The sequence below is a fragment of the Ictidomys tridecemlineatus genome, chromosome 3, assembly GCF_052094955.1.
Source record: "Ictidomys tridecemlineatus isolate mIctTri1 chromosome 3, mIctTri1.hap1, whole genome shotgun sequence".
NCBI classification, from domain to species: domain Eukaryota; kingdom Metazoa; phylum Chordata; class Mammalia; order Rodentia; family Sciuridae; genus Ictidomys; species Ictidomys tridecemlineatus.
Window position 1 is genome coordinate 23,877,312 of NC_135479.1, and position 12,540 is coordinate 23,889,851.

The 12,540-nt window shown below is 49.8% G+C and overlaps 1 protein-coding gene across 5 annotated transcripts; it reads right to left on the reverse strand.

The window, feature by feature from the left end:
* Nucleotides 1-216: 216 nt before the first annotated feature.
* Nucleotides 217-12,108, reverse strand: Copz2 (coat protein complex I subunit zeta 2). Of its 5 annotated transcripts, XR_013436075.1 has the most exons (10): nt 11,949-12,108; nt 11,167-11,241; nt 8,471-8,552; nt 7,839-7,930; nt 7,368-7,423; nt 6,423-6,500; nt 4,093-4,144; nt 3,435-3,473; nt 1,959-2,072; nt 217-552 (listed from the first exon to the last, which is right to left on the reverse strand). XR_013436075.1 is itself a non-coding variant. In XM_078042159.1 (9 exons), the coding sequence occupies exons 1-9, from the start codon at nt 12,057-12,059 to the stop codon at nt 505-507; spliced, it is 633 nt and encodes a 210-aa protein (XP_077898285.1). In that variant the 5' UTR covers nt 12,060-12,107; the 3' UTR covers nt 217-504. The 5 variants fall into 5 exon arrangements, 2 of the variants coding, with proteins under 2 accessions (XP_077898285.1, XP_077898286.1); XR_013436077.1 differs by lacking the exon at nt 6,423-6,500; XR_013436076.1 differs by lacking the exon at nt 11,167-11,241 and having other exon boundaries at nt 11,949-12,097.
* Nucleotides 12,109-12,540: the final 432 nt, after the last annotated feature.

The following is a 12,540-nucleotide window of genomic DNA, read 5'->3' on the forward strand; positions in this document are numbered from 1 at the left end:
ATACCCCGGGGTGTCAGTGATGCATCCCCTTACTATACTAAATAGTCCCTTTCCCGTGACCCGTTCTCTTCCCAAACAGGCAAGTACAGGGATACATCCGCCCCGGGTCTGGATATCTTGAAGATGTGCCTCATGTACCTAAGAGGAGCCGCAGAAAGCCCAGAAGCCCTTGTCTGAACACACACACCCCTCCCAGGCCAAGAAAGGAGGAGACCCTTGGCAGGGGACAAAGCAGATTTATTAGGGCCCTGACTCCAAAAGTCTAGGAGAAGTTCTGAGCAAAGCAGCTCAGCTGGTTCCCATGGCCCAGGGCAGGCCAGGGCGCTGAGAAGGGGTAACCGAGCAGGGGCCAACCCTTTGCTTCTCAGAATCCCTCGCCCAATTCCTCAAGGGTCAGTTCTGAGGGAGGCCTGGGAAAGCAGAAGGGTTTCCTCTGCCCCTTGGGCTTTTGCTAGGAATGGGGAAATAGTTCTCTTGGGGAAGGAAGCCTTGAATCCAGAGCCTTCATTTCAGTAACGACCATTTAATTTGTTCCTTGGCAGACTGCAGAACCTGGGATGGGGTGTAGGAGGTTGAGAGAAAGAAGTGGGGAGAATGTCAAATACCTTTAAACTGGCAGTGAAAAGTTCTACAGGGTCCCCAGCAGCCCCTGCAACCTTGGTCACTGGATGGCAGCAGCTCTTCTCTGTCTGGGGCCAGACATCAAGGCCGAAAGGATAGGGCAGGTCCAACTGGCAGCAGCCAGCTCCCACCTCAGGCCCAACCCTGCCCAGCTCTCTGGTTCCTGCATCTGTAACCCTGGATGTGGCAGTGGCCCCTACCTCCCCCATGCCATGCCATGCGAATTCCTGTCCCCAGATACTGGGCTTAGTCACCTGACACCTCAGCAACCCACTAGCTCTGGTCTCCACTAGCAGTGTGTTCTCAACTCCACCCAGTCCACGGCTGATGTGGCACAGCTGGAGAAGGGTGGGCCAGACCCTGCCTTGGCCACCTTCTGAGGAAGCAGTCTGGGTCCAGTATGTACACAAATCTGTAGCACCGTGAATACCCAATGCCAATACAGCAGGGTCCCCAGGTGTCCTTCAGATTGTCTCTCCAGCCATTAAGCCTCTTTTCCTTAAAAGAAGGTAGATTCTATTCTGTGTATCTCTCTTCCTCCTACAACTCTCTGGGGCATGTTGGGGTTCCTCTTATTCTCCTAGGGGAATCTAAATTTCTCTTCATTTGTATTCCCTATTTCACTACCTGCACTTTCCTTTTCACTCAAGAATTTCATTAAAAGTGCTTTGTCTTTGGGCTGGGGTTGTGGCTCAATGATAGAGCACTTGCCTAGCATGTGTGAGGCACTGGGTTTGATTCTTTTTTTAAAAAATATTTTTATTTTTTAGTTATCGGCAGACTCAACATCTTTGTTTGTATGTGATGCTGAGGATCGAACCCGGGCCGCGTGCATGCCAGGCGAGCGCGCTACCACTTGAGCTACATCCCCAGCCCCTGGGTTTGATTCTTAGCACCACATATAAATAAAGGAATAAAATAAAGGCCCATCAACATCTAAAAAAAGTGCTTTGTCTTCATTCTTTGGCCCTCTGGAAAAGTGGTAATGGTTATTTGCTGAGCATGTATGGCTCACTAGAAGCTATGGGAGCTTTCCTTGTAGTAGCCTGTTTGATTAACTCTCTGAATAACTCTCTGAAGAGGTCCTTTTATTATGTGTTATCCAGAGAGGTTGAGTAACTTGCCCTAGGTCACCCAACATTAGGTGTTAAGGTAGGACAACCTGAGATGCCTCATAGGAGTGCTTATTTTCTCATCTGCTCTGCTTATTGCCTCCAACCTCTTCTGCCCAGAAAATTGCCATGCAACTGCATTAATTCCAGCAGGCCATGAGGATACATGGGGAACCAGAGGGCAGAGGAAGTGCTGAGAATAGTGCAGAAAAATGGGCACCACACCTGGGGCTCCCCATTGGTGGGCACAGGCCTTTCTCAGTAGGGCCACCAGAGTAGGAGTGGTTAGTGCCAGGGCATGAAGCTCCACAGAAGCAGGATTAGTCTGAGCAGAGGGACCTGTGAGCAGACAGAACAGAGGTCAAGGAAGTCAGCCGATAGGATCATGTAGGTGTATGGTGGGAGTGGGCTTTTCCCTAGCCAGGTCCTTCAGAGGCAAGGTGACAAGTGATGAGCAGGGAGAGTTAGATCTTATGAGTTTAAGAGTCCTTTAACAGCTAGGTATGGTGGTGCATGCCTATAATCCCAGCAATTTGGGAAGCCAAGACAAGAGGATCATAGGTTCGAGGCCAGCCTCAGCCACTTAGCGAGGCCCTAGGCAGCTTAGCACTTATTCTCAAAATAAAAAAAAAGCTGGGGATTTGACTCAGTGATTAAGCATCCTTGGGTTTAATCCCTGCTACCAAAAAAAAAAAAAAAAAGAGTCCTTCAACAAAGCTGGGTGCAGTAGCACATGACTATAGCCCATGTGCTCCAGGAGACTGAGGAAGAAGAATTGCTTGAACCCAAGAGTTTAACACCAGCCTGTGACAACATAGGGAGAGCCCATCTCAAAAAAAAAAAAAAAAAAAAAAGGAACTGGACAGATATAGTGGTCCACTCCTGTAATCCCAGCTACTCAGAAGGCTGAAGCAAGAGGAGCCTTAATAATATAGCAAAATCCTGTCCAAAAAATAAAAATAAAATTTTAAAAAGAACTGGGAGGGGTGGGAAGGGTGGCGATGTAACTGAGTGTTAGAGCACTTACCTAGCATGTGCAAGACCCTGGGTTCAGTTCTCAACATGACAAATAAAAAACAAAACCCAAACAAATAAATGGCCCTTAACAATCCCAGTGAAGAGCCTAAATGGTGAGGGTGGGGTTTGGAGGCAAACTCCTAGTTGGTATCTTTCCAAGTTGGGGGAGCACTGGGGTTTGAGCTCGCACATTGCTTTGAGGGACAAGTGACCCAGCCATCACCAAGGCAGGCAGTTCATTTCAAGTTTGATCCAATTGAACCAGGCCAGCAGACAAGTGAGCAGATGACAAAGTGTCCCTTCATCCCTTATATGCAACTCTCCTATCCCAGAGACCTGGCAGCCTCTACTGACTCTAAGAGATGGCCCATCATGGCTTAATCCCTTCCTTTCTGAACTCCTGGTCTCTTGGCCTTGATAGCATCCCCTGGGTTCCTCAGTTCTCCTTCTCTCTTTTATTTTTTATTTTTTTTGTTTTGTTTTTTTTTGTTTTTGTTTTTTAATATTTATTTTCTTTTTTTTTTGTTCTCGGCGGACACAACATCTTTGTTGGTATGTGGTGCTGAGGATCGAACCCGGGCCGCACGCATGCCAGGCGAGTGTGCTACCGCTTGAGCCACATCCCCAGCCCCTCTCCTTCTCTCTTTTAGCACATTTCTATTAAAGGCAGATGCAGGGGCCTACCTGGGTCACACTCTGTTCAGTTAGGCTGCTGTCATCTGCCTGCAGGGAAGCAGAATCAAAGGGAGGGGTTAGGCCATGGTGAGGTTGTTGGGACAGAGAGGTGAAGGAGAGGGACTTGGGGGTTGAGAGAGCAGTGGTGAGTGTGGTCCAGAACTGCACCAGTATCTCTAGTTAGCAGAAGTCCTGCAGCCTGTCATTTGGAAGTCAAGACCCCTGGGATCTTTCTATGGTACATGGAGGGTGAGGGAGTGAAAGGAAATGAAGATGGAAGGCAAGGTTTCTTCAAGATACAAAAAAGTCAGAATAGGCAAGGAGATTCTGTCCACTTCCCCAAGTCAATCTCAAGGCCAAGGTAGCCACCAGGTATCCTTTTGAGGATTCACATATTTCCCTGCCTATACTTCCCAGGAGAGAGGGTGGGGAGGTGATTGTGATCCTGTTTAGGAGAGGACAAGAAGATCTGAATTAGCAACAAGCTGCCACCCACCCACCCTGACCCTAGCAAATGCAATGGCTCAGGGGATGGCCTCTGCCAGAGGAACTCTGGCTTCCACTACCTGGGGCCTGGCAGACCCATGCCCAGGGAAGATGGGAAGTGGGCGGACAGGAAGGGCGACCTGGAAGAGATGGTAGTGAGGAGGGGTGAGGGAAGACTTACCCTAAAATTCACTTTCTGGATCACTTGCTGAGGGTCACTTTCCAGAATCACACTGCAAGATGAGAGAAAAACCGGGGGTGCGGGGGATTAGAGATGTGATTCTTTCCTCTGCCTCCTCACAAGCAGCTTCCCTCTCTTCCACCTGTAGAATCTCCCCTCCAGGGCTCCTTCCCATGGATGACCCTCAAGTCACACCTCTCCCTCGACACAGAAGACCCTCAGCTCTGCCTCCTCTACTGTGGTTCATACCCTTGGTCATCACTGGGCAATAACTGCGAAGTGGGACATACCAATTTAGAATGATCAGGTGTTATCAGGCATGGTGGCGCACACTTGTCATCCCAGCTGCTTGGGAGGATGAGGCAGGAGGAAATTGCAAGTTCTAAGCCAGTCTCAGCAACTTAGCCAGGCCCTAAGCAACTTAGCAATACTTTGTCTCTAAATAAAAAACAAAAAGGGCTGGAGATGTGGTGGCTCATTGGTAAAGTGCTCCTGGGTTCAATCCCCAGTACAAAAAAAAAAAAAAAAAAAAGGCAAGGACTCACAAACTCAGAGCTCTTCAAAGTTTACTTCACTCCCTGGGTCTAGGGATGAATTCCCTGTAGAAAGACTGAGCTACAGTGAAAAAAAAGGGAGGCCCTTGGGGGAGATTCCTCTCTTATCTCACTATCATTTCATGCCATGGGTCATGCTGGACAAGAGAGAAATGGAATCTAAAAATCAGAATCTACCCTTTCTTCTGATAGACCTAAATATTAAGGCTTTTCTCAGCCAAGGGACGGACACTCATGAGGCACTGGAGGTGCTAAGGAACTGTTTGTGGTAGTGTGCAGGGTGCATGGGGTAGGAGGGCTCGCCACTGAGGTGGTACAGAGATGCAGCCACTGAGTGTTCCTTCTTACCTGGTAAAGCTCCTCCAGGGCAGAAGTTTGGTTTTCTTTTTTACCAAACTAATGGAAATAAACATTTCCCAGAAGCTTCTTCCCAGGATCTCTAGCCAGAGGTGTTGGAATCCATAAAGGCAGAGCATTCGCTCAGGGGCCACCTCCCTGGTAGGTGCTTCCTGGTTTTCCCTGACAGGAAGGTGAGCTCGGCAGTGGCAGATCCTGGGGAACTTAAGGAGCTTATACTCAGGCCACAATCTATACACTTTCAGCTCCACAAAACCTAGTCTACCTCCAGTCACATTTAGGTCCCAGCAATCAGCACAAGGTGGAGGGTATAGCAGGCAGGCAATAGTCACCGGGGAGGGAGGCATTTCCAGGAACTATAGCCCCGACCCCCAGGAAGGGTGGGACTGTGCCTTGGGAAGAGCATAATCTCTGGGACTGTTTATTTTAAGAATTTTCTGTTATCCTTTGCCCTAGAGTCGGAACTTTTTTTTCTCCCTGATTATGGTCCCCTCTTCCCATTAGGGGAAAGCCACTAACTAACTTTTCTCATAAGGGTTCCTGGGCTCATTGGCACAGCAACAGGAGACAGCACTCACCAAATGAGCTCCATGTGCATCATCTTCTTTGGTCCCTATAAACCTATGACCTTAGTTTCCTCACCATCCCATTTTAAAGAGAGAGAAAGTAAGGCTCAGTAAGAATGAGTAACTGGCCCAGGTCATGCATCTAGCTGTGTTGGAATGGAGTTCTGAAAGGGGAATGGATGGGGTCTAGTAGACCATCTGAAATCCTTCCAGAGAAACAAATGTCTATGCTTCTTCTGGACCCTGGAGATCAAAATGGATTTCCCTAAACCCTGCCTATTAACCATCTGCCATAGGTTGATATCAGGATACTCTCTCTCTCTCTTTTTTTTTTTTTTAGTTACACCCCCAGCCCTTTTTATTTATTTTGAGATAGGGCCTTCCTAAGTTGCCTAGGACCTCACTAATTTGCTGAGGCTGGTCTTGAACCTGTGACCCTCCTGCCTCAGCCTCCCAAATTCCTGGGATTTCTGGCAAGCATCACCTTCTTTTTTTTTTTTTTTTTTTTTGTGTGTGTGTGTGTATGTGTGTTCAGTGCTGGGGATGGAATCCAGAGCCATGCACATGCTAGGCGGCAAGTACTCTACCATTGAGCTACAGCCTCAGCTAGGTAACTTTCTTATTTGGCTTGACTTTGGCTAACACTGACATCAACCTCCATCCTTAGGAGTGAGGTGGGATTAAGGGGAAAGGTTGGGTGCGTGGGATCACTGGGCATATGTTGGGGGAAGCGAGTGAGAGTTGGCCAGAGAGCCTGACAATGTACTGGGAGCAATCTTGACTGATGGCCCACAAAGACCCTCTTGCTGTGAGTATCCCCAGCCCTTCCCTCTTTTCTCCAGCCCTTCCTCACCCGCCATCCACAATCTCATCCAGCACCAAGAAGGCTCCATCCATGTTCTCCAGCAACCAGCGCTTCTCCACATTCTTCCTGAGGGTAGACACAAGCTCCTGAGCTTCCCCAAGGCCAGCAGGAACCAGGAACTGAGTCTCTATCTAGGCGAGGCAGATCCTCTCTCTCTAAAGACTGCCTCGATGACCACCCCTCTCCCCAATAAGGACAAGAAGGAGAATGTTAAGGGCTCTGAGGGCAGAGCCTGTGCAAAAGATTCTTTTTTTAAAAAAATATACTTTTTAGTTGTAGATGGACACAATACCTTTATTTATTTAATTTATGTGGTGCTGAGGATTGAACCTAGGGCCTCACACATGCCAGTCAAGTGCTCTCTCTATTACTTGGCCACAACCCCAGCCCCTGTGTGAAGGACTCTTGAGCACAGGGTAGGTCTGCTTCCCGAAGCCCCACCTTGCCCAGCCTCCCTCGCTTTGGGCACTGAAATCCACATGCCCACCATGGGAGCCCCAGTGCACTTCATAGCTAGTTTAGGTGCTCCCACACTGCTGTGGTTAATTTGTGTCACCTGTGCATGTTTATTTTTCAATTATCTAGTTTGGTTTACCCAGGTCACAGAGATCAGATAACAGAATAGAGGTGCTGGGAAAACCACCTGGAGCTTCAAGACCCTGAGTTTGGATCTCTGTTATGATATTATCACTCATGACCTCAGGCACTCACTTAGCATGTGGAGACTCAATTGTGGACTATACCCTGCATGTGGCTCTGCTCTGGGTGGCACCACAGTGGTCAGGTAAAAGTCAGGGGCCTTGGTGAAAGATGCCCTGGTTCTAGTCCTGGGCTTGCAGGGATTTCAGGAGGAAAGCAGAGAGGAAGGACCCTGCCTCTGGGACAACCAAGGCCTAGGGGCTGGGGTCCTGGAGGGCAGAGAATTTCACTCACCTTAATATGTGGCTCAGAGACTCAAACAGGCAGGTGAGAACAGACATGAGCATCAGCTGAGGGAAGGCAGATGTGGGAGGAGGGAAAGAAGACAGCTGAGCCCAGAGTCTCAAAGGAGACCTCCGAGCCCACCAGTGGGCAGCCCTCCCTTGTCTGCCAGGACTCGGCTAGAGGCTGACTGTAGTTTGACCTAACAGGCAACTTCCCTGGGTCTGAACTGGAGTAAACTGAATGTCTGCTTCTCTAGTTAAGAAAGAATCAATGGCTCCCTGCAGAGGGTTTGATGACTTCATTTCTGGTTCCAAAGGAACTCAAGGGGCATTATAGATACATATCATCTCAGAAAGAACCAATTTGGCTGCACCTCCCTACCTCAAGACCTAGAGGAGGGATACCAAGGGTGAGCCTCCAGAACCCACCTCCACCCAAGACTCCAAGCCAGACCTTGTCACCCCAACTTCCTGAACTCACCTCGTTCTCATGGGATGAGCCCACCACATACAGGAAGAGGTCAATGCTGCTCTTGTAGACGATGGTCATGCCCCCGAAAAATGCGATCTCACCTAGAGGTGGAAGGGCTTTTAGCTCTGGTCACCTTGGCCTGGTAACAACGTGGCCCCTCCTCCCAGTTCCTACTCTGAGTCTCTTCCTCTATTTTCCTCTTCCCCTCCCAAAGAGCCCATGAAAGACCAGAATCAGTGACACTACCCTTAGGCTGCTCTGTGTCCTTGGTCCCACCAATGCTATATTTCTAGGGACAGCCTCATGCTAAGGAGTCAGCAAACTCTGTTCAAGGTTGACTTCCCATCCACCCTCTACCATGTGCCATTCCCTGAGAACAGGTCCATGTTCAGGGTGCCACAACACAGTTGGCCTCCTCAGTGGAGAGATCTGGCTGTGCTGGGAGGTGGGTGTGGAGAGTGAGGGTTCCTGGATGAAGGGAGTGAAGAACAGCGGACAAGGGGACGATGGACAGCTTTAGGAGAGAAGGTAATGGCCTGTGAGTACGGAAGGCTGGGACAGGGACAGATGTGTGTGGAGACGCAGAAGGCGATGAACAGCAGTGTTCTTGAGTTCTGGAGAAGGAAGAGGTGGACACTTACTCTCAGTCCTACTGGTCTTGTTGAAGACATTTTTCTCAAAAACCATCTGCTCCTTCATGGATGGGAATGTGTCATCATAATACTGTGAGAACGAGAATAAGGGGCAAAAAAGCATTCCACAAAGCCTCGTTCCTTCCTGGGTGGGGAGCAGGAGATGTGGACAGACCCTGTGGGACCCTGCTGCCATGCCATGTTTCCCTTTCATGATCCTCCATGCCTGAATGCACCCTAGTTCCCATAAGCAAATTCTAAATAAAGAAAGATAAAATAGCAGGGCACAGTGGTGCACACCTGTCATCCCAGCAGCTTGGGAGGCTGAGGCAGGAGGATCATGAGTTCAAAGCCAGCTTCAGAAACAGCAAGGCACTAAGCAACTCAGTGAGACCCTGTCTCTAAATAAAATACAAAATAGGGCTGGGGATGCAGCTCAGTGGTCGAGTGCCCCTGAGTTCAATTCCTGGTAACCCCTCCCTCCTCCAAAAAAAAAAAAGAAAAAATAGAGACTATTGAGGGTTTTTTTGGACTCCCCTTCCTGGTTTCTTTCTTTCTTTGCTGTGCTGGGGATTAAAGCCAGGGCTTTATACATGCTAGGCAAGTGCTTTACCTACTACATCCCCAGCCTAAATATTGTCACTAAAGTCACACTGTTTTGACACTAACCTGAGCCTACAGAAGTAGGCAAAGTCTGGAATCTTCCCTAAACAATAACCAGCATAGATACAGCTAAGTTATAGATAAGGAAACTGGGGCATGAGAAAGTCAGAAACCAGGCGCAGTGGTGCAAGCCCGTCATCTCAGCTACTGGGGAGGCTGAGGCAGGAGAATTGCAAGTTTGAGGTCAGCCTGGGCAACTTAGGGAGATCCTGTCTCAAAATAAAAAAGTACTGGAGGGCTGTGGTTGTAGCTCAGTGGTAGAGCACTTGCCTGGCATAGGTAAGGCACTGGGTTCTATTCTCAGTTCCATATATAAATATAATATATATAAATAAATCATAAGGCCCATCAACAACTAAAAAATATATTTTAAAAATGTACTAAAATGTAGTTCAGTGGTAAAATCACCCTGGGTTCAATTCCCAATACCACCATAAAAAGGGGGGGAGCTTTCCAATATCTCAAAGTGGTAAGGGTTATAGCTGATATTCAATACCAATGATCATCTGGCTTCAGACAAGGTTGTGTCAAAGATTCAATACCTAGTGAGAAGTTCCTAGCACATATTCCATAACTAAATCAATGTGTTTTTTTTATTTTGTATTGTTTAAGTTTGGTAAGCCTCTCCCCCTGACTCAATTTCTTAGTCTGTAACATGGATGGGTCTACTGGGCAGGCAGCCCTGGAGGCTTTAGCATTTCTGATCCACTTTGGCCATCTGCCAGGGCAAGGTGTGGTTAGCTCAGCTTTCAATTTTCTGGATGTAAATTTTGCCACTTTGTACTCTGCAGGCAAGTTAGCAGTCTCCCTGCTGGCTCCTGCTGTCATGAACAAATTCATTTGAATGCTATGAAAACAAAAAAAAATTCAGCCTCAAACAAATGAAAAATTTGTAATGCATTTCATAGCTAATTTAGATGCTATAGTTCTATTCCAGCTAATTGTGTCAATGGTAGAAATTTCTTTTTGGATTATCCTAGTTTGGTTTACCCAGGCCATGTTCATAGGATGAATACCAAATAACTGAATAGGTGTCCAGAGAAAAGCCACCCTGAGCTTTAAATCAACATTGAGTCTGAGGTGGGCACAGTGGTGAATGTCTGTAATCCCAGTGTCTCAGGAGGCTAAGGCAGGAAGATCAAGAGTTCAAAGCCAGCCTCAGCAATGGCAAGGTGCTAAGCAACTCAGTGAGACCCTGTCTCTAAATAAAATACAGAATAAGGCTAGGGATGAGGCTCAGTGGTCGAGTGCCCCTGAGTTCAATCCCTAGTATAAATAAATAAATAAATAAAATAAAAATCAAGTTTGAACTTGGGAGGATGAGGAAGGAGGATCATAAGTTCAAAGCCTCCCTCAACTCAGCAACTTGGCTAGGCTAGGCCTAGGCAACTTAGTGAGATCCTGTCTCAAAATAAAAAATAAAAAAGACTGGGGAAAAATAAAAACTCAATGATAAAGTGCTCTTAGGTAGGTTCAATTCCCAATACTGGAAAAAAAAAAAAACAACAACAACCCTGAGTTTGGATCTCTGTTACAATATTAATAATAAGACCTCAGGCAACTCATTTAGCATCTGTACATCTCATTTTCCGCATCTGTGAAATTAAAAGAGTTGGATTATATGATTTCTAAAATCCCACCTGGTTCTAAATCCTTATACTAATTCCTTCATACTTGCAGAACAAAAGTGGAAGTCCCTTATTTAGGGACCAGGACTCCTTGGCCCCAGGCTGAATACTCCACTGACCTCTTGGGAGGAAACTTCCCATGCCCAGGGTCCAGCTGGTCAGTGGAAGGATGATAAGACAAGGCAGGCAGCATAAGTAGAAACAGAGATGCCCCCTATAGTCAAGGCCAGCAGCTTGACAAGGCAGGAGGGTGGACAGAATGACTTCTGGAAGGGTCTAAACGGAGCTGCTGTGCACCACAGGGACCACAGTAGAGTCTCTCCAGATATAGGGAGTCAGCTGGGTGTTGGGTGGAGACCTCTGTTCTTGGGGCTGTATTACTGTGTGTTCAGAGTCCCAAAGGGTGAGGGTTACCTTGGCCAGCAGCCGTCGCCCATCATTATCTAGGATGAAAACAGCCTTGATGGTGTAGAGGGAAGGTTCCTGTAACTGACACCAGGGAGGAAAGCTCCATTTGTCCCCTGTCTCAAGGTGGACACCCGGGTATGGGCTATAGGATTTGCGGGCCCTAGGAATACATCCTCAGGCTCCAGCGACCCCAGCCTCCAGTCCATAGCTGGTTCCAGCCCAACCCTGTGCCACATGGGCCCACTCCACTCCCAGACAGATGGGCCCACTCCACTCCCAGACAGATGTTCCACTGCAGGCCCTGGGTGGGCGCTGTGCCTGCTGGGTGCAGAAAGTCCTACCTGGCCCAAGTTCTGTCATGCACTGACTGCTCCAGAGCCCGAGTCGGAGTGTATCACAGAACCTAGGCCAGGGGGACAGCGGCGCCGAGCCTCCTCCGTCCAGCTGGCCCCAAGCTCCAGAAGCACAGCCATCACCCACGGGCGACGGAAACTCAGTCCCGGCCCACTCGTCCCCCACTCCTCACCCCTCCCAGCGGAATCCCTACACCGTCCCCGGCCCCAGTCAATCCCCATCACTGCTCCGAGTTCCCCTACAACTTCCACTCCGCGCCGGCCGACTCGGGACAGGCCTCCGGGCCAGAACGAAAATTTCCTCCCCTCCCTGGGCCCGGGTCCCTTCCCCAGGGCTGGTCATTGGTGGCACAAAGTTCCCGCCGCCAGTCGTGAGTTGGCAGTCTCCCTCCTCGCTCCCCCGCCGCCCGCGCCCCGCGCCCGCCTGCTCCGTACCCGCAGCCCCGAGGGCTCCCCGGCTCCGGCGGGCGACGTCGGGCCCCCGGCCTGGGCAGCCGCGGCCCCCTCCCCCGGGTGCGGACGTGGCCAGGCCTCGGGCCGCTGCATTCCTCTCGCCGCCTCGCACTGACAGCGCCGCCCGCCGCCCCGCCCCGCGCCCGCCCGCGGGCCGCCCCCCGGGGCGCCGCCGGCGCCTCCCCTCCGCCAGCTCGGGTGCGTGGCGCTGCCTTCCTCGCTGCCCCTTCCTCCTCTTGCCCTCCCTGCCCTCCCTCGAGCCCTCGCAGCCTTGCGCCCACAACCCAGTCTCTACTGAGCTGCGGTCCACCAACTTTTCTCTCTCCCGCTCTCCTGTTTTCTGCTCCTTGAAGCCCCCAGACAGAGCTCGGCGCCCTCAGGTGGGCCCGGGACCGGTCTCTCTTCCTGCTTCCTGCCTCCTGCACGGGTACCGCAGGCTGTCCTGGGGCCAGCAGTAAGCAGGTGGATCCCACTTTGGTCTCTAGACCCCTGGTTGGTATCATCGGGACAACGATGCAGGTCTCCCTTTGGATCTCAGGACAGGTTCTAGCAGTGAGAGCTGATGGCAACAGCT